The sequence below is a fragment of the Prionailurus bengalensis genome, chromosome B2 (assembly GCF_016509475.1).
Source record: "Prionailurus bengalensis isolate Pbe53 chromosome B2, Fcat_Pben_1.1_paternal_pri, whole genome shotgun sequence".
NCBI classification, from domain to species: Eukaryota; Metazoa; Chordata; class Mammalia; order Carnivora; family Felidae; genus Prionailurus; species Prionailurus bengalensis.
The window spans coordinates 98,628,555-98,650,812 of NC_057349.1; the positions used below are offsets into that span (position 1 = coordinate 98,628,555).

General features: G+C 44.6%; 1 protein-coding gene and 1 long non-coding RNA gene across 7 annotated transcripts; one reads left to right on the forward strand and one right to left on the reverse strand.

The window, feature by feature from the left end:
- Window positions 1-78: 78 nt before the first annotated feature.
- LOC122489855 lies at window positions 79-12,383 on the forward strand. Its single transcript, XR_006299024.1, has 3 exons — window positions 79-595; window positions 10,871-10,991; window positions 11,503-12,383. It is a non-coding gene; the product is annotated as an uncharacterized LOC122489855 (long non-coding RNA).
- ZBTB24 (zinc finger and BTB domain containing 24) lies at window positions 7,645-20,381 on the reverse strand. Of its 6 annotated transcripts, none has more exons than XM_043592084.1 (8): window positions 20,155-20,381; window positions 19,696-19,877; window positions 18,530-19,500; window positions 15,349-15,516; window positions 14,786-14,869; window positions 14,010-14,093; window positions 10,371-10,452; window positions 7,645-9,269 (listed from the first exon to the last, which is right to left on the reverse strand). In XM_043592084.1, the coding sequence occupies exons 3-8, from the start codon at window positions 19,470-19,472 to the stop codon at window positions 8,552-8,554; spliced, it is 2,079 nt and encodes a 692-aa protein (XP_043448019.1). In that variant the 5' UTR covers window positions 19,473-19,500; window positions 19,696-19,877; window positions 20,155-20,381; the 3' UTR covers window positions 7,645-8,551. The 6 variants fall into 6 exon arrangements, 4 of the variants coding, with proteins under 4 accessions (XP_043448019.1, XP_043448018.1, XP_043448020.1 ...); XM_043592083.1 differs by having other exon boundaries at window positions 19,696-19,749; window positions 20,155-20,334; XM_043592085.1 differs by having other exon boundaries at window positions 8,595-9,442; window positions 20,155-20,336.
- Window positions 20,382-22,258: the final 1,877 nt, after the last annotated feature.

Below are 22,258 nucleotides of genomic sequence, written 5' to 3' on the forward strand. Positions count from 1 at the left end.
GGTAAGAGCTTTGGCGCCGGGCGCGCGGCCCGTGAGCCTTTATTCGCGCCTCATTAGCATCTCATTACCCCGCGATCTGGGGCCCGGGCGGCCCAGGGCCCGCCCACGCCTGCAGGGTGGTGCCCGAGGGCGTGGCGCTGCGGATGCCCCGTTCCGCTTGGGGGTCGGAGACCCGGGCGGGGCTGGCTGGGACTGAGAAGTTCGGGGTCTGCGCCGCCCGGCGCCCGACAGCGCACCGCGGCCTCCATCCCGGTCCCCGCGTCTGCAGAGCTAGCCGTTCCCGGGCAGGCGAGGCCACCCACCCTTGAGCGGTACCAACTCTTCGAGCGGCTTCTGAGCGCCGGGCGGATAGGGCGCTAGGGCTGGGCAAGAAGTTTGCAGAAGCTGGCGGGTCCGTAGGTGGCGCCGGAACGTCTGTGCTCTCTTCACCTCTCCTACCAGGAGAGCCATGGCCCGGGCGCCCCACGATGGATCCAGGCTTAGGGTCCGCCACGCCCTGCGACAAGTCTGTCCCAAGACCCGGGCTGAGGACAATGGGCACGGATTGAAGTCCGGGGAACCTGGCAGTCTGCAGCTTCAACAAGCGGCTTGAGAAGTGAGAGGGCAAGAGGGTCTTGGTGGGGGGTGGGGGTGTCGTTAGACCACTACTAAAGGGGAAAAGGAGGGGTGTGTGGGAGAGAGGCTAGATCCCCACTGTTAAAAGCAGGCTTTGGAGTGAGGACCTGCAGAACTGTCAATGCTGAAAAGGGCTTGAGAGTCCTTTGGGATCAACTTCCTCATATTCCTGATAAGGAAAACAGGGCTGAATGTGAAGGCACCCGCGGTCATTCAACGAATTAAATATACATCAATTCTCATTTATTGAGCAGCTACTATGGGTATAACCATAATTTCAGTGATCAAAACAGTCCCATTTTACTGGAAAAGAGACTGAGGGTCACAGAGATTCTTTGTCCTGCAACATGTTACACAGCAAGTGACAGAGCTAGTATGGGGCCCAGGTGTGTTTGGGCTCCACCACACCAGTGTGGATGCAACGTGACAGATGAAAGCCTGGCATCATATGAAGCTGTTTCTTGTTTAGAGGAAATGACACGGTTATGTGAGAAATACTCATAAAACAGGAATAAATGGGAGGGTCCCTCTCCTTGAGATCCAGGGACCAGAAAGAGCTGGGTGCCCTGTGGTTCTCCCTCTTTATTCTCTCTTTGCTTTCCTCTGGAAACCCTCAGAGACCCAGTAAGACCTGAACACTCACTGCTCCCGGCTCTAGCTAAGAGGCAGCCAAGGGAAGGGAGGCAAGGGGAAATGCCTGCTCTCTGCCAGAAGAGGCAGGGAATTCAGCCAGGTCACACTCAGGAAACTAGGGCAGCCTCCCAGCCGGGCCCTTCCTAGCTCTTGAGTATGACTCGTTATTTGGCTTGAAATGAATGTGCCAAAAATTAGACACACCCATATTTAAATACACAGTGTAAAAAGTATTCTTAAGTCCACTATAAATGGGTTACCAGGCTTTTAGAACCGTCCCATGTCCCTTTTATTAGCAGATGGTAAAAAACTGGTCGCTCCAACTTAGTGTATTTGCAAAGGCCCCACAGGATCTAGCCCTTAATTCAATGACTTTGCTGTTGCAGCCAGAAAGGATTATGTTCTGAATGATAAATGGTAAAATTTGTCTTTAAAAGATCACAGAACAATAATGACTCCAATGCTGAAAATCTGCTGACTCGGAGTTTCACTTTCTGCTAATTAAAGATACACACTGGAGCATAAAGCAGTGGGTAATATACTTACTGATCTGTAATCCAGAAGCTCTGGTCAGATTCCAGCTTTGCTTCACCAGCTTAGTGTGACCTTGAAAAAGTCACCAACCACCATGCTTCAGCCTTATCATTTCTAAATGAAGGCAGTTTAATTACTCAACCTCCTCGGCTCATTTCAATTCTAAAATGTTGGTGACCCTAAGAAATGTAGAGAGACTAGAAGGCCCAGACTCCAAGCCATGAAGACAGGATCTCTTTCCTCTAATCCGTATCATGTTCTGTGTCCCAGCAGTGCCTTCCCTCACACTGTAGGTGACGTACCTCAGCCACCTTGTAATATGACCTTGTACCTATAGGTCTGTGAGGTCACACAACACACCCACGGTCCTGGGCCGGGAGCTATGGCTGCAGTGTGACAGGCAGACACATTTCCTGATATAAACATAATTATGAACTGGGTGCAAAGTGTAGAGTGCTGTGAACAGATATGACAGGGTGGCTTGGTTGAAATTAGAGTCAGGGAAGGTCTCCCTGAGGAAGTGACACACTGAATTCAGACAGCTGAGCAGACATCACAGTAGGTGCAGAAACCTTTCAAGGCCCGAGAAACCACCCGCCTCCAGCTTTTAAGGCAGGACACTCACTGGTGAATGTTTGGGGAACAACAAGGGAGACAGTGGCTAGAAGCGAGAATGGGGAAGAGGCCCAAGAGGAAGCTGCATCTCAGATTTTATTCTGAGTGCAGTGGGAAACTGCAGAAGGATTTGAAGCAGAGACATGATCATATTTGCCTTAATAACACAGTATCCATTCATTGACCGAGACGCTGCTAAAGGCACAATGGTAAGCCCAAATAGATCACCACCACTTCCAGTGGAGAAAGCGGTGGAGGGGGAGGAGCAGAAAGGGTCAGTTAGGCCGTGGCAGGAACCCAGGCAAGAGGATGGGACGGTACAACAGGGGGGATGGGAGCAGTGGATGGATTCAAAACCGTTTGAGGCAAAACTGACTTATGTGGGGATGGCTGGGGCATATAGCAGGAGACGAGGGCCCTGTCAAGAATGGCTTCCGGCTTTCTCTCTCAGCTGACAAGAGTGACTGAACCGCATATTTGGGTCCCTCATTCATTTCTACTCTTCCTTGCAAACTTGATTCCTCTATATGCTGCTTTCTCTTCCGGTACGGTCTCCAGAGGGGAAAACATGCTGATTTTATACACCAAGATAACACAGGGGACAAAGGTTAAAAATACAAACAGGCTCAGGATTAAATATTTTCCTGTGTTTTTGTTAATGAGCACTTTTATACTTCAAACACTAAGATTATAGATAAAACTTGTCCAGAAGCCATTTAATCATGAGAGGGAGATTTAAAAAATGTGGAGTTTTAACTCCAATTTAGCCTAAGAGAAGCTTCAGTTTAACCCTGCATCCAACAAGGATAAAAGCAACATGAACTAAGACCAAAAGTCAAACTATTCTTTAGGAGTATCTTCAAATCTGTATTTTAAATGATCCAGTGGACATGAAGATATTAATCTATGGATACTAAAATTCAAAATAAATGATAAATCCATACTCTGAGACCAACAAAGTTAGTTCCCTGACTTGACCCTGGCTCCGATTTTTCCCTTTCTTTCAGATGTTAAAAAAAAAAAAAAAAGGCTATGATCTCTTGCTAATGTTACCTAAAATGTGTTCAAGTTCCTACATTTTGTGTTGAAAGTATGACTGACCTTTAGTTTAAAAGCTCTCCCAGTGTGGTACCTTTCACGTGAAAATGATTCTAAATATAGTGTGTGTATGTGTACATGCATGTACATACTTAGTATGTGTATGTATATATTATATATATATATATATATATATATATATATATTATAGCCAACAAAAGTGTTTGTTGCTTAATTACATGCAAAAAATTTGAAAGTTACATCATCTATCACAGTGACATTCCTGTTTCTTTTAGAGGTCATTCCTTGACACCTGATGTTTACAAAAGGCAAGGGGAATTTTTAGAGGTCACTCCAAGCCTGCTGTTTACAAAAGTGAAACCAAGAGTTTTCTTTCAATGTTTAAGAATTTAGGCTTATTTTAGGAGCCCCTGGGTGGCTCAGTCAGTTAAACGTCTGACTCTTAATTTTGGCTCAGATCATGATCTCATGAGACTGAGCCCTATGTTGGCTTCTGTGCTGACAGTGCAGAGCCTGCTTGGGATTCCCTCTCCCCCATTTTCTGTCCCTCCCCCACTTGTGTGCATGTGGTCTCTCAAAATAAGTAAACATTAAAAAAAAATTTAGTCTTAATTTAGTCTGAAAAGTGAGGGTGATAACTCACCTCAATACTTAACAAATAAGGGTAGCAAAAAGTCAAACAAGTCCGCCCTACACATAAACTATCCTTAGGAGTTCGAAAAAAGGACTCACGGAGGCTCATGTTAGTTAAGACATTTTCACATCAGCAGTAACTTTCATGGACTTGGTAAATTTCTATTAAGTTTTTAAACCAATAGTGGTAAAATACTAATATAAGTATTAATGTGGTAGTCGTTTCTATAGGAGAAAGACTATACACCTTTTACAATTATTGTTTTATGCAAAATGTCTGATCGTGCTAAAATGTCAGACACAGATCAATTTTTAAGTTCTACACCCATCCTGGGGCTTGACCTCATAGACCCCAAGATCGGGAGTCGTATGCTCTATCGACTGAGCCTGCCAGGGGCCCCAGATCCTCAATTTTAGCCAAAACCCTTCCATTACATCAAGCAGATCGTACGTGAAGAGAAATTCAGCTTCAATTTCAAAAGACTGGTGATAGTTAAGCCCATCTGGCGGAAGCAGCGTAGTGCTGTGCAGCAGTTCTGGCTTTGCCAATTACTGTGTGACCATGGGCAATGGACTTCATCTATTAGGGCCTCTATGTTCTCATCTGTAAAATAGGCATAGTAATATTACTTAGCTCATACAAATGTCATGAAGATTAAGTAAAATAGGAATGTTGCTTCAGATAGGCAATAGGTGCATCCCAGACACTGCTCATTCCAGGTGCCAATTATTTTGGGCTGAATTGTGTCCCCCCCACCAAATTCACGTGGATGGCCTAACCCCCAGTACCTTAGAACGTGACTGTGTGGGAATAGGGCCTTTAATGAGGCAACTAAGTGAAAATGTGGTCATTAGGATTAGGGTGGGCTCTAATCCAACACTGACTGGTGTCCTTGTAAGATTAGGACAAAACACACAGAGGGAAGACCATGCAAAGACAGGGAGGAAAAGATAGTCAGGAGGCCTCAGAAGAAACCAACCCTGCCCACACCTTGATCTTGGACTTTTAGCCTCCAGAACTGAGAAAATAGATCTCTGTTGCTTTAAGCACCCAGTCCGTAGTATTTGTTATGGCAGCCCCAGCAAGCAAATATGCCAGTCCTGGCCCGAGGGCACTGGAGTCCCCTAATTGCAGGGTGCTGCATAAATCCTACTTTGTGAGCCACGACACAAAAGAACGTTGAGGAGCACCAAGGTACAGACCTAAGACACTTGGCTTCAGTCCTGGCCTATAGTATAAAGACTCAGTATGTGGCAGATATTATCCAATTCATGAAAACCTAGATGTAAGCATCTATAACGGGAATATCACTATATTCTTCAGCATTATGTGACTGGTTGCTCACAGTTCCTAAACACAGGGAACTGACTGCAGAAAACAGTAGAGGTAGAAAAATGTTCAAGAAGCAGACACAAGCACATGTGTAAATAACTGATTTTGATGGCAGGAGCTCAAGTCTTCCCAAAGCTAGCCCTCTAACTCAGAGAAAACCAGAGACTCACTTCTGAAAGCGATAAGGTGCATCTCAGTAACCCAAAGCATAATGTTCTACTTCCTAAGAAGTACACTTTGTATTTCCGCACTTCTTAAAACAATTTTAAAAACTGTACAAGTTTAATACAAAATAAGTTGTGAAACACTGAGCCAAAAATTTCTCAAACACGTAAGAGACATTTTTACGTGCATGACATTTCCTTTGGATACAGAGTCACTGAACTTTAGAATTTGGGATTTCAGAGGGCAGAAGGTGTTTTTGGGACACAAAAGAGAAGCTAGATTTATAAAGCTATCATTTTCTTCTTTCCCTCTGACAGACAGGCAAATAAACCAGAACTCTTCCGGAAGATATTTTTATGGCTGAAACTGGCTCTCAAGTTAGAAGCAGGCAGGCCTGTGCCATGCAGAACAGGAGCCACCAGCCACACATGGCTGTCAAGAACTTGTATTATGGTGGGGTGCCTGGGTGGCTCAGTTGGTTAAGCGTCCGACTTCGTTCAGGTCATGATCTTACAGTTTGGGAGTTTGAGCCCCACGTCGGTCTCTGTGCTGACAGCTCGGAGCCCGGACCCTGCTTCAGATTCTGTGTCCCCCTCTCTCTCTCTGCCCCTTACCCGCTCACACTCTGTCTCTGTCTCTCAAAAATAAATAAAGATTAAAAAAAAAAAAAAAACTTGTAATATGGCTAGTGTGACTAAGGAACCGGTGGTGGACTTTTTGTTTTTTTAGTAATCTCTAATGCCTAGTGTGGGGCCTGAACTCATGACCCCTGAGATCAAGAGTCGTATGCTCTTCTGACTGAGCCAGCCAGGCACCCCAGATCTTAATATAAATTTAACTGATAATCATTTCAGTTATTGAAAAAAAATTCAGTGTGCAACTACTTGTATGTCAATCTAGGTTTTCAACTGTAAATTGCATGAATTCTAAATACAGGTCAAGTATGTCCAAAGAATATTAGCATTCAAATTGAGTGTACACTAGATTTTGAAGACTTAGTATGCAAAAAAGAATAAAAAAATATTAATACGTTTTTATACTGAATACAGGTTGAAATATTTGGAAAATGTAGTATTAAATAATTTTACTCAAATCAATTTTCACCTTTTTGTTTTTAATGTGGCTACTAGAAAATTTTAAATTACATGAAGCCCACATTGTATTTCTCCTAGTGCAGAGGTAGACTGTCGTAAAGCTAGTTAAACTTGACTTATGTGACTGTATTTCCTGAATAAATTCTCTAGCTCTCCAGAGTGAGTAGCTAAAAATTCATTTATATTAATACTCTGTATCTCAAGAAACTGTGGGCCAGTAAGCTTTGAAAAACTGGCAAAAACTTTGCATTTTAAGAGTAAGATTGAAGTAGTTTAAATGACTAAGAATTTGAAATAATATTTAGGTCATAACTGTATTTTTAAAAATTACTATCTTGGCTCTAGTCAGGCCTGACTTGAACATTACTCGATTGATATACATAAGATATATATCATTTTAGAAATTTTGTGAATTATATATACTAAAATATAGTTTGGCAAATACGTTTAAAAAAAAAAAAGCTTTTATCTTCTCTCAAACCTGAAGAATTCCATTATTTTAACCTCCAAAAAAACGTTCTTGACTCAGGCGGAAATCAAAGATGTCTACAGAGAGAAAATAAGTAACTGATGTAATGATCCTGTTAATTTTAGGGTAGATTACCCCTACGCTCCACCAGCATTATGTTAACTTAGATTAGTGCCCATTTTCTTCTCTCCAAAATCTGCTATCAGTTTACTTAAGAGAAAGCAATCAAAGTCTCCAATAAAGTACACTGGGCTTGAAAACCTAACCCAAACATAACTTCAACTTTTGACAATTATTTAAAACTGTACAACAATTACAGATTGGCTACTATGGTTTGGAGGCTCAAATTATTTTTAAAAGTAGAAGATATTTACTTTTTAAAATGATGCGTCCATTTTATGAGATTTAACCTACTTTGCAATAAAAATAGATTATAAGGTCCCATCTTCAGAAAGTTATCAGACATAATACACAGATCATTTTCAGGATCAATTAGAATTCAGGAGAGTATATTTGATACTTAAAATACACTGAATAGAATTTTATATTCCAGGATAACTGAGAAAGCTTTAACTTCATCAGAAAGAACAATTATCACTGCTGACAAAAATTTGTAATTTATGGGTTGAATGTCTTGATCCGTTTCACTCTTTAATTAGACTTTTAAATTAATTTTCAATAACCTTCTTTTAAAAAAAATATGTAAATCCCCTCAAAAATATGTAAATCCATGTTTCTCAGAAAAATTGAGTTCAGAATTTTTAAAATAATCCTGTACTTTTTGGTTTTCTTGTTATATTCATTTTGATTTAAAATAGACTTTTAGTTTATATGTCTCTGAATCTACCTCAAACCTGACACGAAGAGCCCACCATACCACAGAGATTAAATGTTGAGTTACTCTGTTTTAGGGGATTAGAGAGTATTAAAAGGACAGATTCTCCAAAGTTGTTATCTGTATTCAGCCCTGACTTGTCTTATAGAAGCAACCAGGTTGCCTAAGAGAAATAAAGAAGAAACCACTCTACCCAATTCAACCAACATATGACTTCCTTTTTTCTAAAAAATATAAGTGGAAAGGTCACAAGGCCATAAGCTGTGGCCATGGACATTCAAGACTTAGAGAAGTCTAAATCAATGCCCCCAAATAAAAATCATCCAAGACCTTAAGAGATTTGGATGAAAATGAAAACCATTCATCAATAATGAATGCTAAATCCAAATCTGGACTACATACAAGATACGACACACACGTCTTGTTGCCTGGATGGAAAGCATCAGAACTAGCAGCTAGCCATCACACCTCTGGAAAGACTTGTGAGTGCTTCAGAAAGCCTGCCTTCCGGCACAGTTACAGCTGGCTCACTGGGAGGAGACCAATCGATCACACACGTTTACAGGTCAGCTCTGCTCCTGGCTAAGTGGTGGGGGTGGGGGCACATGGTGGGTGGGTGTCGGGGGAGCAGGCTCCGTCAGCTGCAGGTGTTGAGCCGGATCTGAAGCACTTGCTAAATGGAGCTCCCCTGTTTGCTCTTGATGGGCGTGAAGATGTTCCAGGGTTTCCTTGGAGAGTGTGATTACATGCACTGGCTCGGTCTGTGCGGGTTCCATCTGGCTTTCGATCATATTGAGGCTCTGAATGTGTTCTGTTTGCTCCTGTTGGGCTGAAAGAATTAAATTCTGCAGTTGTTCTGGCTGCTGCGTGAGCAGGGTGAGATTAGCGGCCTGGTCCGCGGTCATGTTCTGAGAACTCTCTGCTGTGACAATGCTGATTCCTTGGCTAGGACCAGGCATGAAATTGATGTTATGTACAGAATTGGTTACAAGAAGCTGAATTTCTTGCTCTCCAGATGCAGACAGTTGATAGGGCTGCAGCTGAAGAATATTCCTGACCTCTTCAGTGTTATTATTGCCAGAAACGCTGCTGGCATCTGATGCAGGTTTCTCTTTGCTATGGATTTTCAAGTGAGCCTTCAAGTTGTCTAAGCGAGCAAACTGTAAGTTACACTCAGGGCAGGAGAAGGGCTTTTTGCCTGTGTGCAGAATGCAGTGTCTCCTCTTGGCACTGGAGTCAGAGAAGGATTTGCCACATATGCCACAGGAGTATGGCTTTTCTCCTCTATAAGAAAATACACGTTTTATCTTAAAAACAGATTTGCTACTTCCTGATCATTTAGGGAGAAGAAGAATAGAGGAAAAATTAACTTGACTGGGAGTCATAAGTCATGGGTTCTTCTACTAACTTAAGGAGTCACAGCAAGTCCCAACTTTCATGGGTTTTAGTTTCTAATCCTAAAAGAAAAAGAAAAGGCGGGGATGGTATCTGAGTAAGGGTGGTGGATGGGGCTGGGCTAGATGTGATAAAATTTTATGATTCCATAGTCTATATTTCAGATAAGAAAGCAAATATTTACATATCACACAGAAAGTTCCTTTTTGGTTTTAGTTCTCATTGCAAACTTTATTTCTTTTTTAAAGATTTTAATTTTAAGTAATTTTCACACCCTATGTGGGGCTTGAACTCACGACCCCAAGATCAAGAGTCGCGTGCTACACTGACTGAGCAAACCAGGCACCCCCTCATTGCCAACTTTCGGACTCTTGTGGCCAATTAAGTATACATGATGGACTTCAATATTAAACACTTGAGTAACCCTTAATTATTTGCCTTAGAAGGACTATTAAATTGGGGCGCCTGGGTGGCTCAGTCGGTTAAGCATCCTACTTCGGCTCAGGTCATGATCTCGAGGTTCCCAGGCTCTGTGATGACAGCTGAGAGCCGGGCGCCCACTTCGGATCCTGTGTCTCCTTCTCCCTGTGCCCCTCACCCACTCGTGCTCTCTCTCTCTCGAAAATAAACATATTTTTAAAAAAGTATTAAATCAAATCTAGAAGCTATGTGAACAAAAACATTTATTCGGAAACATTAAATTTAATATTTATTTTTGACTGAAGAACTTAAGCTTTGGATCAGTCCCCAGCCGAAAAATAAAAATTCAAGAAATGAAATCAATCATGTAAACTTTTGCTGGCCAGAGCCAGTTTTCCTGATTTTGCTTAAGTGGGGAACTGCTTTATTGAAAAGATAACTGTAAACTACACAAAAACTTCTACCCGTGTAATAATTAGGGAAAAGGACTGTATAGGTAACATGTCACCCAACTGAATGCCAGGGTTGAATGAGGACTCCCATACGACAAAAATACCTGCGAATCTTTACCTGTGGATTCTGATATGGGTCTGAAGAGAACTCTTTGCTGTGAAAGATTTGCCACAGATTTCACAAGTAAATGGCTTCTCACCTAAGAAAGGGAAAACATTTAGAAATACACATCCAACATAAAGGAAAAAGGAATAATCACCCCACAGTTCACAGTATAAAAAACAAAAGGGGACAGCACTTGACTCCTCAGTGAGTACAAATGAATTAAGCCCTTTCCAAGCACCTGTTGTGTACCCAAGCACTGAGTGCTAAGTACCAAGAGGATGCAGAGAAAGTGTAAGATATGGTTCCTTCCCTTACAAAGGGAAACAAGGAGATACATGATTATACGCAGAAAACAAAAGGACACACACCATTTACTCCTGTAGGTCCACCCTGAGATAACGCACAACTGTCACACTTTCCTGCTCGGTGAGGTAGCCCTCCTGACACCTCCCCAAGGACCCCGGGGCACTAGGGTGACTCATGTATTATTGACATCTCTATCTACTTTCCAGTGTATTCAGAATCTGACCACCTGTAACACCTCCACTGCCACCCCTGGTCCAGGCCCACCACTGTCTCTGCGGCAGCCTCACAGGTCTCCCCACTTCTGCTCTAGCTTCCCTGCTGCCCACAGTAAGTGCTGCGACCACGGTGACCCTGCAGGCAGTCAGATCATTTCACACTTCTGCTGCAAACACTCCAAAGGCTCCCTGCTCCCACCCAGAGATAAAAGCCAAAGCCCCAAGCCTACGAGGCATCGCAGATCTGTCCGCCCACACCAGTCCTCGCTCTAAACTTTTCTGACCTCACCGGGCACTCCCCCTTTGCTCGCTGCTCAGCATCCCGGACACGCTGGAGAGTCACTGGACACCACACCCTGAGCGAGTGGGCTCCATAGGGGACTCCTGCTCCCACCAGTCATCCCCCAGCACAGCTCCCCTCGGGGACTCCCTCACCCTCTGCACTGCCTCCAAGTCCCTGCTCAAACGTCACTTTACCAGCGAGGAGGCCTCCTCACCACCAAAAGCCCTGTCCCCCACCCCTAATACTCCTTAGTCCCCTTCTCCGAATCCATTTTCTCATGATGCTATCCCCACCTCACACACTGTACTTGTTATTTATCACCTGTCTCCCCCGTTCTTAGGAGAAGAATTTGTGGGCTTGTCCACTCCTAGTACCCCAATGCCTAGAATTGGGCCTGGCACGCTGTTCCAGAAATCCCTGATGAATGAATGAACTGCACAGGATGCAAACGAAGGCCCACACATGACTGCTGCAGACTCCATGAGGAATTCACAACGCTTCAAAAGCATTCATGCAGTGTTAGCCTGTATGCTGCACATACTACCGACAGACTGTCCCATCCTCCAGAAACAAAATTAAGTGATCCTAACGCAGGCAAGGGAACTGAGTTTAAAGAAAAGAAAGAACAAAATCCCACTGAAGTAGGTAGCAGCAAGGGATGGGGGCAACCTGGAGTGCAGCCAGGCAGCTTCCCTTCAACAGCATTTACTGGAAGACGCATGCTACACATCTCTTCGAGCTCCATCTGGGCAGAGGACACTGGCGTCAGCTTGGGTGAATCTGCATCTTTGCATGATCAACTCCCACCACTCCAAAGGTGAAAGCCAGGCCACTGCCATTATCTTTCCATAGCTTCTCAAACCACAGCCAGGGCCCACCCTGTTCCCAGTTTGTTTCCAGATTCCAAGACTGACTACCTGCTTGTCAAGTTCTGTGTGGGAAACATTAACAATGTTCACATTACCATTTGATGCTATCTGGGTTTATGACATCTCAGAAAGTCTTTCTGTTGACATATGTTTTAAACAATGGAAATTCTTTCCAGGAACATAGTCCTTCAGAATACATCTGGACTGGACCACCTGGACCACATCCACTGCTACCACACGTTGCAAGCCCCTGATTAGTACAACAGCCTCCTAATGGGTCTCTCCACCCTTGTCTCACCTCACCCCACAGAGAAGCCAGAATGATCCTATTAAAATTCTAAGGCACCTCCTATCACTGCTCTTGTTAGTCCTCTGGCTCAGAATAAAACCCAGTCTTCACTGTGGCCTCCAACACGCTGAAGCCTGAGTGCACATACCAGAATCACCAAGGAAACTTTCACAAATACTTTCAAGGCTCTACCCCAGGTCAGTTCAGTCAGAATCTCTGGGGTGGGGACCAGGCTTTTTCTCTTTTAAAGCTTCTCAGGTGACTGAAGTATGCAGCTATGCCGAGGAACCCTGTGTTATACAAACTCCAGTCACCTCTGCTTTCCACCTACCCGAGCCCTCCTACCTCTACTGCCCTGGCTTAGCCTCAGTCACAACGGCCTCCTGGCATTTCTCTGGCAAGTCGGAAACTCTTGTGTTTCAGGGCTTTGCACCTGCTGTTCCCCCTGCCTGGGATGCTCTTCTCCTGGACAGCGACAATGACTGGGCTCACTCCCCATAGCATTCAAAACAAAATTTTTTTTCTTTTAAGCTTATTTATTTAAACAGTCTCTACACCTAATGGGGGTCTTGAACTCATGACCTTGAGATCAAGAGCCGCATGCTCTACTGGGGCTCATCAGTGAGGCCTTCCCACACAAGTCCCCATGTAAAAGGGCAGCTCACCTTCCCACATCCTGCCCCCTTACCCAGTATTTAGTTCTTCACAGCACTGACCCCCACCTAACATGTTATATAGTCATTTGTTCTTTGTCTTCCTTGGTCAAATGGTAGCCCCTCAACAGCAGGGGCTCTGGCCACCTCATTCACTGTTGTATCCTCACGACCTAGGTAGAGCGGTGCCTGGTACCCAGTAATTGTTCTGTAAATATGTGTTAAACGAGCGAATTAAACTTCACAGAACCTGTTCACGATAATATCTATTGAAAGAATGTATGGAGGGGCGCCTGGGTGGCTCAGTTGGTTAAGTGTCCAACTTCAGCTCAGGTCATGATCTCGCAGCTTGTGAGTTTAAGCCCCGAATCAGGCTCTGTGCTGCGAGCTCAGAGCCTGGAGCCTGCTTCAGAATCTGTGCCTCCCTATCGCTCTGCCCCTCTCCCACTCACGTTTTGTCTCTCTCTCCTTCAAAAATAAATAAACGTTAAAAAAAAAAATGTATAGAGCTCCATTTTCACAGAATGCCTACCCTATCAGACATTTATTTTAAGAAAACAAGTTAAGGAGAAAAACTTTGTGTTTGAAGAAGAAAATGTCCAAAGCAGCATAAACCAATCTGATATACCTGCCCTGATCAATCCTGCCTCCTCTTTATCCCTGGAACAGATTTTCCTGGAGGTGGCGATGCTTGTGTTATAACCACTGGTACTGGGCAGGAAATGGGAGACCCCCATGCCTATGCTACCTTTGTGTTTGTTTCATTTTGTTTCCTTTTCTAAAAACAACGATCGCCATCTCCCACGATGAACTACACTAAGACTGAAACACAACCAAACTCAGACTTGTAAGCCATCTCTAAGTTGCTGAGCTATTACAGAAGGGATCTCCCCACAGAATGGTGTAGACAGCCTTCCACCTTGATCTCGTAAAATCACCATCCAATTTATAATAAATGGAGCCTGAGGAGGACTCGACCTCACTCTTCTAAAACCATGAAGTGTACCAGAAAGGAGGGACGAGATGGTAGTTTTACCTGTGTGTGTCCGTAGATGTTTCTTTAGCTGAGACACATCCATGAATTTGCGATGGCAGTGGTTGCATTCCGGTAATGAGTGGCCTTGTCGCAACAATAAAAAAAGTGTCAGTGCATGTATGCGCTCTCTCCCTGCATTTCTTCAGTGATTTGTGTTAAAGCACTTCCCTGAAAAATAATCACTTTAAATATGGTACTTTAATAACACAACAGTAATTTTATTAATTTGGTAACAGTTAATATTTTCCTATGCACCTCAACACACTACTTGGGAGAGCTGGGACTCTTCCAACCTCCCTAAACATAATCTCCTTCTTCCCTTGAAGCACTGGTGTGACTGTGGCCAACTGGTCTCAAATGTCACTCCCAACCCCTCATTTATTTCTTATCACTTGGCAGGAGAGGAAAAAAAGACAATGGACAGAGCTAGGTGGGAGAAGGCCTGGACGGACAGCTATGGGGTAAGGATACTTCTGTCTAGGCACCATTAAAAACAGTCAACTGGCACCCTCTTAGGCAAGTGGCACTTCTGAAAGATGCCAATTCTGCTGGGTTTCTGTGTGTGGTACCAAAAGTGTAGTACAAAATTTTTAAATATAAATCCCAAGGTAGTGGAGAAGAACACAAGGAAAAGACAACTAATTTAGATCTTTTTAAGATTCTTTCCTTACATGCTAATTTATCTTCCACAATATGACCCTAGTGTTTCAGAAGTAATTTGTATTTGCTTTTCTCCCCATCAATCCAAATCCAAATTTTCTCTCACTTTACTGTACCTGTGTGAACTCGATAATGGCTCTTTAGTTGTCTTTTCTGGCTAAAATATTTGCCACACTGATCACAGGTGAAAGACTTCTGTCCTGCCAAATAAAAAAATAAAGACACTAAAACACACAAAAACTGGAAAGAACTAGAATGTTCACTGATAAAGTAAGTAACACATTGGCCCAGGTTCCCATTTTCTATGAATGATTTGGGTTTGCCTACAAACCCAAATGCCTTCAGAGTCCACCAGAGTAACATAAACGTGCAAAGGTATGTAAGGCAGTAGGGAGTGGTGGAGACTGGGGTAAAGGTGGACCGCTCAAGTGTCCCCCCAAATCACCAAATTCTTAAACAAATGTCTGCACATTGAGCTCCCGAGAGCCGGTTTATAAGCCCTAGTTTTAAGACTCAATGCTGTGCAGAATTCTAACCTACAGTCTGGCAAAGGCACAATTCTGCCGTTCAATGACACCAGGTGGGAAGTGACACCAGGCTGAGAAAAGCCCCTTTTGATCGCGGGTAGCGCCCACCCCAGAACCCGGTGGCAGGTGGCCCCTGGTGCTTCCCCAGCTACCTGAATGCAGACTCATGTGCTCCAGCAGGGAGTGCTTGGTGGTGAGAGCCTTGCTGCACACCGTGCAGGTGTAGGGTCGTTCGCCAGTGTGCATCCGGGTGTGGACCTGCAGGGAGTGCTTCTGGGCAAAGCCTTTTCCACACTCATTACATTTGAAAGGCCGCTCCCCTGGAGTTAAGAGCCCCAGAAACACAGTGTAAGCAAGAATATGCACATCTTTCTGTTTCCTACTAAATTAAAATGACAATAAAGGGATTTCTCTTCATAGCATACATCCACAAGGCCCAGCACTGGAGAGAAAACAGCAGCAATAAAATCTGGCAAGCTGGAACAGATGAATCCGATGCCAGCAGTGAGAAGGGCTGAGACGGAACCTAAGACACAGCCTTCACAATGCTCAGGAATTGGCAGCCCCTGTTACCTCTGAAGATGGGGGTGGAGATCAATGACAGTCTGTTTCGAAGGTAGTTAGACCCCCCAGAAGACTGGCCAGCTCCCCAACAAGCCTGGAGACTGTTCTCTGAAGAGGGTAAAACAGTCTCTGCACTGTGGGTCTCCAGGCACAGTGGAAGGGGACTGTCCCAGGGACAGCAAGTCCAAGTTTACTTTTGAAGTGATGAGACTATAACCGGCCTTCTTCCCTGCTCCTGCTCTAGACACTGGCGGGAAGCCTGGGAGGGTGGACTGTTTTCTTCTGGAATGTGGCAGGCTGGGGTAGGGAGGCTGCAGATGCCAGGTGTCAGTGAGGAGGTGGGGTGCAGCCACACCACCCCCAGTGAGGCCGTCGTCTACAGGCCCTCTCCATACCCATGGGAACTTTCAGTCAACCGTTCCAACATAAGATTAAATATGATTTTTAATTAATTAATTTTATGTATTTATTTTTGAGAGAGAGAGACAGAGAGTGCCAGCAGAGGAAGGGCAGAGAGAGGGGGGCGGGGAGAGAGAGAATCCCAAGCAGGCTCCACACTGTCAGTGCCGAGCCTGACTCGGGGGCTCAAACTCATGAACTATGAGATCGCGACCTAAGCCGAAACCAAGGGTCGGATGCTTAACAGACTGAGCCACCCACGCACCCCAAATATGATTTTTAAAAAACCACCATTCAAGGAAGGCTTTTAGTAGTTGAAACAGATACCAAAACAAGTAAGAAAAAAAAAAAGCAATTTGCAAAAAACAGAAGTTGCCCAAGGGGAAGAAAACATTAAAAACTAACAAAGAAGAGACTGCTGTTATTAACGTGCTCACCATGAACCAAAAAGAGGATTCACAATAATTTTTAAAAAAGGGGCGCCTGGGTGGCTCAGTCGGTTAAGAATCCGACCTCGGCTCAGGTCATGATCTCGCAGTTCACGGGTTCGAGCCCAGCCCTGGGCTCTGTGGGAGCCTGGAGCCTGCTTTGGATTCTGTGTCTCCCTCTCTCTCTGCCCCTCCCTCACTAGCACTGTCTCTCTCTCAAAAATAAACAAACGTTAAAAAAAAATTTTTAAAAAAAGAATCTAGAGAATAAAAAAGGGCTTCTAGAGGTAAAACAGTGAGAGTAGAAATAAATCTTTAAGTGTTGAAAGATAAAGGGGAAAGTAGAAAGTAGAGCCAATAGTGATGGGAAATAGGAGGTAAGGACATGGGAGGATGGGTCTGGAGGTTCAACATCCAGATAGCAGGGAGTTCCAGAAAGAGAGAGCGTAGAAAACCGACAGAAGAAATCATCCCTGAGATACTTTCCAAAAATTTTCTGGAACTGAAAGACAGAGTCTCCAACCCGTGTGGATCTGCTATTAGCCACCAAAATGGATGAAAACAGACCCACACTAAAGTGATTCACTGCAAAATTTGAGAACACTGGGTGCAAGAGGGGACATACTACATGCTGTTTTCCTTAACAAACCTTACAGAACTACTTAACTATTTAAACCATACTGTTACAGTTCAACAAATATTTCCCAAATGTCTACTTTGTTTAAAGAACCAGAATTCAAGGTTGTCAATCTATCCTTCGAACAAAGGCTCCAATTAAATCAGAAGCTCTGGGGCTGGTGCCCAGTTGCTGGTAGTTTTAGAAGCTCCCTAGCTGATTCCAATGTGTGGCCAGGGAGCACCTGGGTGCCTCAGCTGGTTAAGCGTCCAACTTTGGCCTAGGTCAGGATCTTGCCGTTCCAGAGTTCGAGCCCCGCATAGGGCTCTGTGCTGACCAACTCAGAGCCTGGAACCTGTTTCAGATTCTGTCTCCATCTCTCTCTGCCCCTCCCCCACTCACATTTTGTGTGTGTGTGTGTGTGTGTGTCTGTCTGTCTGTCTGTCTCTCTCTCTCTCTCTCAAAAATAAACATTAAAAAAAAAAGTTTAATGTGTGGCCGGGGTGAGAACCATGGGGCTAGATGCTGCTGGGTCAGATGACAGCAAGCTGAGGGATGAGAGGAGACTTAACTACTAGTCCCTATATTTAAGCTTACAATTAGGTTTAGGGGTTATTTAACTGGTAACTACAGCCCGACCCAAAAGAGAGTTAAGTGTGTAAGAGAGGACTCAAAGGAGGAAGGGATTTCTGCCAGGGCTGCACTGTCCAATATGGTACCATTTAAATTAACTAAAAAATTCAGTTCCTCAGTCACACTCACTACACGTCAAAATCACATGTAGCTAGTGGCCACCATATTGGACAATGCAAATACAGAACGTTTTTTCCATCCTCACAAAAGGGTCTATTGGCCAGAGCTCGGTTAGAGGGACCAAACAGGAGAAGACATTCACAGCTAGATGGCTGAGTGAGAAAGCTGTCCAGACAGACCTGGGTAAAAGCACAGCCGTGGTCAAGATGAAAAATGTTCAAGACTCAGAAAGAAGAATAAATCTGGCTAGAGTGTGATACCTGGGCATGAAAGCCTTGAACCAACAACTCTAAGTAAGAGCAGGGTTCTACAATCAGGCTACCTGGGTTCAAATCCCAGCTCTGTCTCTACATGGATGACCTGGGCCCGTTATTTCTAGGACTCGGTCTCTTCATCTGTACCATGGGGATAACATTCCCTACCTCATAGGACTGTCGTGAGAATTAAATGCAGTAACATGTATAAATGCCTTATTATAATGTCCATCACATAGAAGTTGCACAATAAATGAAAGCTATCATTATCATCATTACTCCCAAACACATTCCAGCAAGCTGCGAAAAGTATAATTACCCGTGTGGCTCCTCTGGTGGATTGCCAAAAAGTGATTGTACTTAAACACTTTGCCACAGTCCTTACAACAGGCCTCAGGGCCACCAGGGCGCTTTCTCCTTCCACAGACCCTTCTGGCTGAACTCTGGTCATCTTCGTCCCCAACAAGTTTGTAATCTTTAAGTTTGACGGACCTCCGAATCCTCCGCTTGCTGTACCGACTCTGGCTGTCCTGCCCGTCCTGGGTCTTGGGATCACAATTCTCATCTTTTTCAGCAGGCACTTCCTCCCCTCTCCCTGGCTCACAATCTTCTGTGTCTTTTGCTGGAATCTGTTCATTCAGTATACCGCTGTCTCCCTCTTTTACCACAAAGTTATGTCTATTTTGAACCGAATTGTTTACTCTCAGCTGTATTTCTTCCTCTGCAGGCAGCTGTGATTTCCCCTCCTGCAAACTGTTGACTTTTCTTGGCCTTCCCCGTTTCCGCTTTGGAGGATCATTTTTCTTATTAGAAATAACAACCACTGGGGCACCAGCAGTGCTCAAAGTCGTTGGCTTTGGGGAGCTATGATTATTTTGGAAATCCGTGTAAGCCTTTACCAGGTCATAGACTTTTAAGAACTGAGCGGTAGCCAGGACCTGTTCCGTACTCTTCTCACTGGCCTGGAGACAACCCGTGTAGATAAATTCCAGCAGCATACCAAACGTGTCAGCAACCATGCCTTCCAGCATATAAATGGACTGACCAATCTCCCCCTCTTCAGCAAACATCATGGAGAAGTATTCACTACTGGCAGCAAGTAAGGCTTTGTGAGCCCGGAAATGCACATTCTCCACGATTAAAGTGATGTCACAGAGAAAGCCTTTCTTCCGCTGATCCTCAAAACTGGCCAGAACAGTGTCACTGTGAGTGTCTGAGTGTACAACAAGCTGCCCAGAAGGCTCTGATGATGTTTCTGCCATTTTCTTTAGAAGCCAAGAAGCATAAAGCCTGAAATAAGAAAATAATGATTAAAAACGAGGAAGCATCATCTCACAAAGTTAATCCTAGCCCAAACAAACCTAGTATTCACTTCACATGGTTATCTGAATTTTACCATTTGCCACTTGCAGAAGGTGATTTAAAAAACAAAAAACAAACAAACAAAAAAAACTTAGGTTGGAATTGTCATTCTTGTACTGTTACCTAGTTGGGTGAGTCTCCAAGATCCCTGTTGCCTCTCAGGGTCTGTTTTCTCCTCTGTAAAATGAAGGAACGGGAATCAACCATCTCTAAAGTCCTTCCCCAGCACCAACTTTCCATAGCTGCGCACACAATCAGAATGGGAACCACAGCGTCTCGATTTCACGCATTATTAAACACTGCGTCTGTGAAAACATATAAAAGGGGCCAAGAAAATGTACGAAATGAATTTGGGGGTAGCTGCAATGAAATAATAACCTAAGGCTCATCGGGCCTCGCTTCGGAAGCATAGGCACTGTGGGGCGAGCGGACGATTCCTCGGAGACCCGGGCCCGCGGAGCGGTGAGCGGGACGCGGGGGAGGCCCCCCACTCCCGGCCCGGGGCCCCTCAGGCGGGACAGGGGAGCATACGGCTGGGCAGCACTCACCACGGCCCGGGACCGCGAGCTCGGGAGGACCTACCCGTCGGGGCGCCCGGCGGGGTCCGGATCGCGGCCGTCCCACCTGGCGGCCTGGATGGCGCACCCGTGCCAAGGCCACCCAGGCCCCCTACTCTGCAGAATCCACCGCCGGGGTACCTGCGTCGTCCGGGCTTCTGTCCCTGCGCCGCCGCCGCCAACCCGGAAGCGCCGGCGCCGGGAGCCTGCGCGCGGACGCCGGACCACGTGGCCCGCGGAGGCGCCCGGGGCGGGGCTGCACCGCCCAGAGATCCCGGGCGGGTCCTGCGTTTGCGGTGAGTTGGGAGCGGAGGATGGGGCGTGGCGTTGTCATTCGGCAATTGCGGAAGTTTTATGTCATATTAGATATATCTCACCGACAGCTTAATCAGTTTTGTTTCTTCCCAGATGCCGAAGCCTGCGTTAAGGTCTCCAATACGTGAGGAGTGAATGAAATCGCCTTTACATTCAGTACCATTACCATCATTGTCATCGTGTAATGCTAATAGAATAATCATTATTATGTGCCTCTTAATTATTTTTCACATCTGTCTTTTCCTTTTCCATCCCACTTAGAATGCCTAGTCCAAGGGAGTGAAGAGAGGCGCCCTATCTAGTCAGATCTGAATACTGAGTAATCTTGGGCAGATTGCTTATCCTCTCAATCTTGTTTACCTTACCTGTAAAATGGAGATGTTAACACTGGTGTCAGCTAGGTTGGGTAGCTGTGGGGTAAACAAGATTAGGGAGGTAATGGATTTAGTGTCTGGTTTAATTCGTATCTATTATGATTAAAATGATCATTATAGCTACTCAGACTTTCATCATCTTTCTTCTATAGACTTTAAGGGCTTCTAACTAGTCTTAGTTGCCTGCTGTTCCCTCCAATACACAGAAGTAGGGAGATCTCATCAAGTACAGATCACACCCAGAGACTGGAGGCATTCCCCTGATTAGAATCCACTGTGGCTCCCATGTACCCTCCTAATAAAGGCCAAGCTTCTTGACACCATCTACAAGCCCCAGCCAAATTCAGTCCCCTCCTACTTCTCTCTCCAACTATTTCAGCATTTTCACTCTCTCAGTCTAGGTTTCACCAATACCTAATTGCTTATACAGATCTTCCTCCACTTGCAATGGGGTGTTGTCATGATAAATCCATTGTAATTTGAAAATATGATAAATTAAAAATATCGTAAGTCATTTAATACACCTAATCTAATTGAACATCACAGCTTAGCCTAGCCGACCTTTTAACATGCTCACAACACTTACATTGGCCCAGAGTTGAGCAAAATCCTCTAACACAAATCCTATTTTGTAGTAAATGTTGATTATCTCATGTAATATATTGAGTACTGTACTGAAAGTGAAAAACAGAACGGCTGTATGGGTACAGAGTGGTTGTAAGTTATTTACCCTCACTACTGTGTGGCTGGCTGGGAGCTGCAGCTCGCTGCCGCTGACCAGCATCACAAGAAATGACCCCACTGCCTATCACTAGCCAGGCAAAAGATCAAAATTCAAAATTTGAAGTACAGTTTCTACTAAATGTGTATTGCTTTCTCATCATTGTAAAATCAAGAGATTGTAAATCAAACCGTCAGAAGTCAGGGACCATTAGCAATTTATCCCCTGCAACACCCACGTCCAGATCTCCAGCATGCCATCATACTAGCCTCCGACAGCTTGAAACTGAAGATGTGATTACCAGCCCCTTTTAAAATTTTACCGTGAGATCATGACCTGGGCCAAAATCAAGCATCGGATGCTTAACTGACTGAGCCACGCAGGCACCCCTATCTTCTCATTATCTTGACAGGGTCTTTGCAGAGCACAAGTTTTTCATTTTAATAAGTCCAGCTTATCAATCATTTCTTCCATGGATCATGCCTTTGGTGTTGTATCTAAAAAGTCATTGCCATACTCAGGGTCATCTAGGTTTTCTCCCATGTTATCTTCTAGGGATTTTATAGTTTTGCATTTTACATTTTGATCTGTGATCCATTTTGAGGTGATTTGGTGAAAGGCGTAAAGTCTGTGTCTGGATGCATTTTTTAACATGTGGAATGTCCAGTTGTTCCAGCACCCTTTGTTGAAAAGACTATCTTTGCTCTAGTGTATGGTCT

Excerpts from the sequence above, each read along its gene's own strand:
- ZBTB24 (XM_043592084.1), bottom strand. The coding sequence starts at position 19,472 with ATGGCAGAAACATCATCAGAGCCTTCTGGGCAGCTTGTTGTACACTCA. Across the intron at positions 14,870-15,348 it reads GCACATGAGTCTGCATTCAG|GACAGAAGTCTTTCACCTGT; the intron begins GTAGCTGGGGAA and ends TTTATTTGGCAG. Across the intron at positions 9,270-10,370 it reads ACCCATATCAGAATCCACAG|AGGAGAAAAGCCATACTCCT; the intron begins GTAAAGATTCGC and ends ATTTTCTTATAG.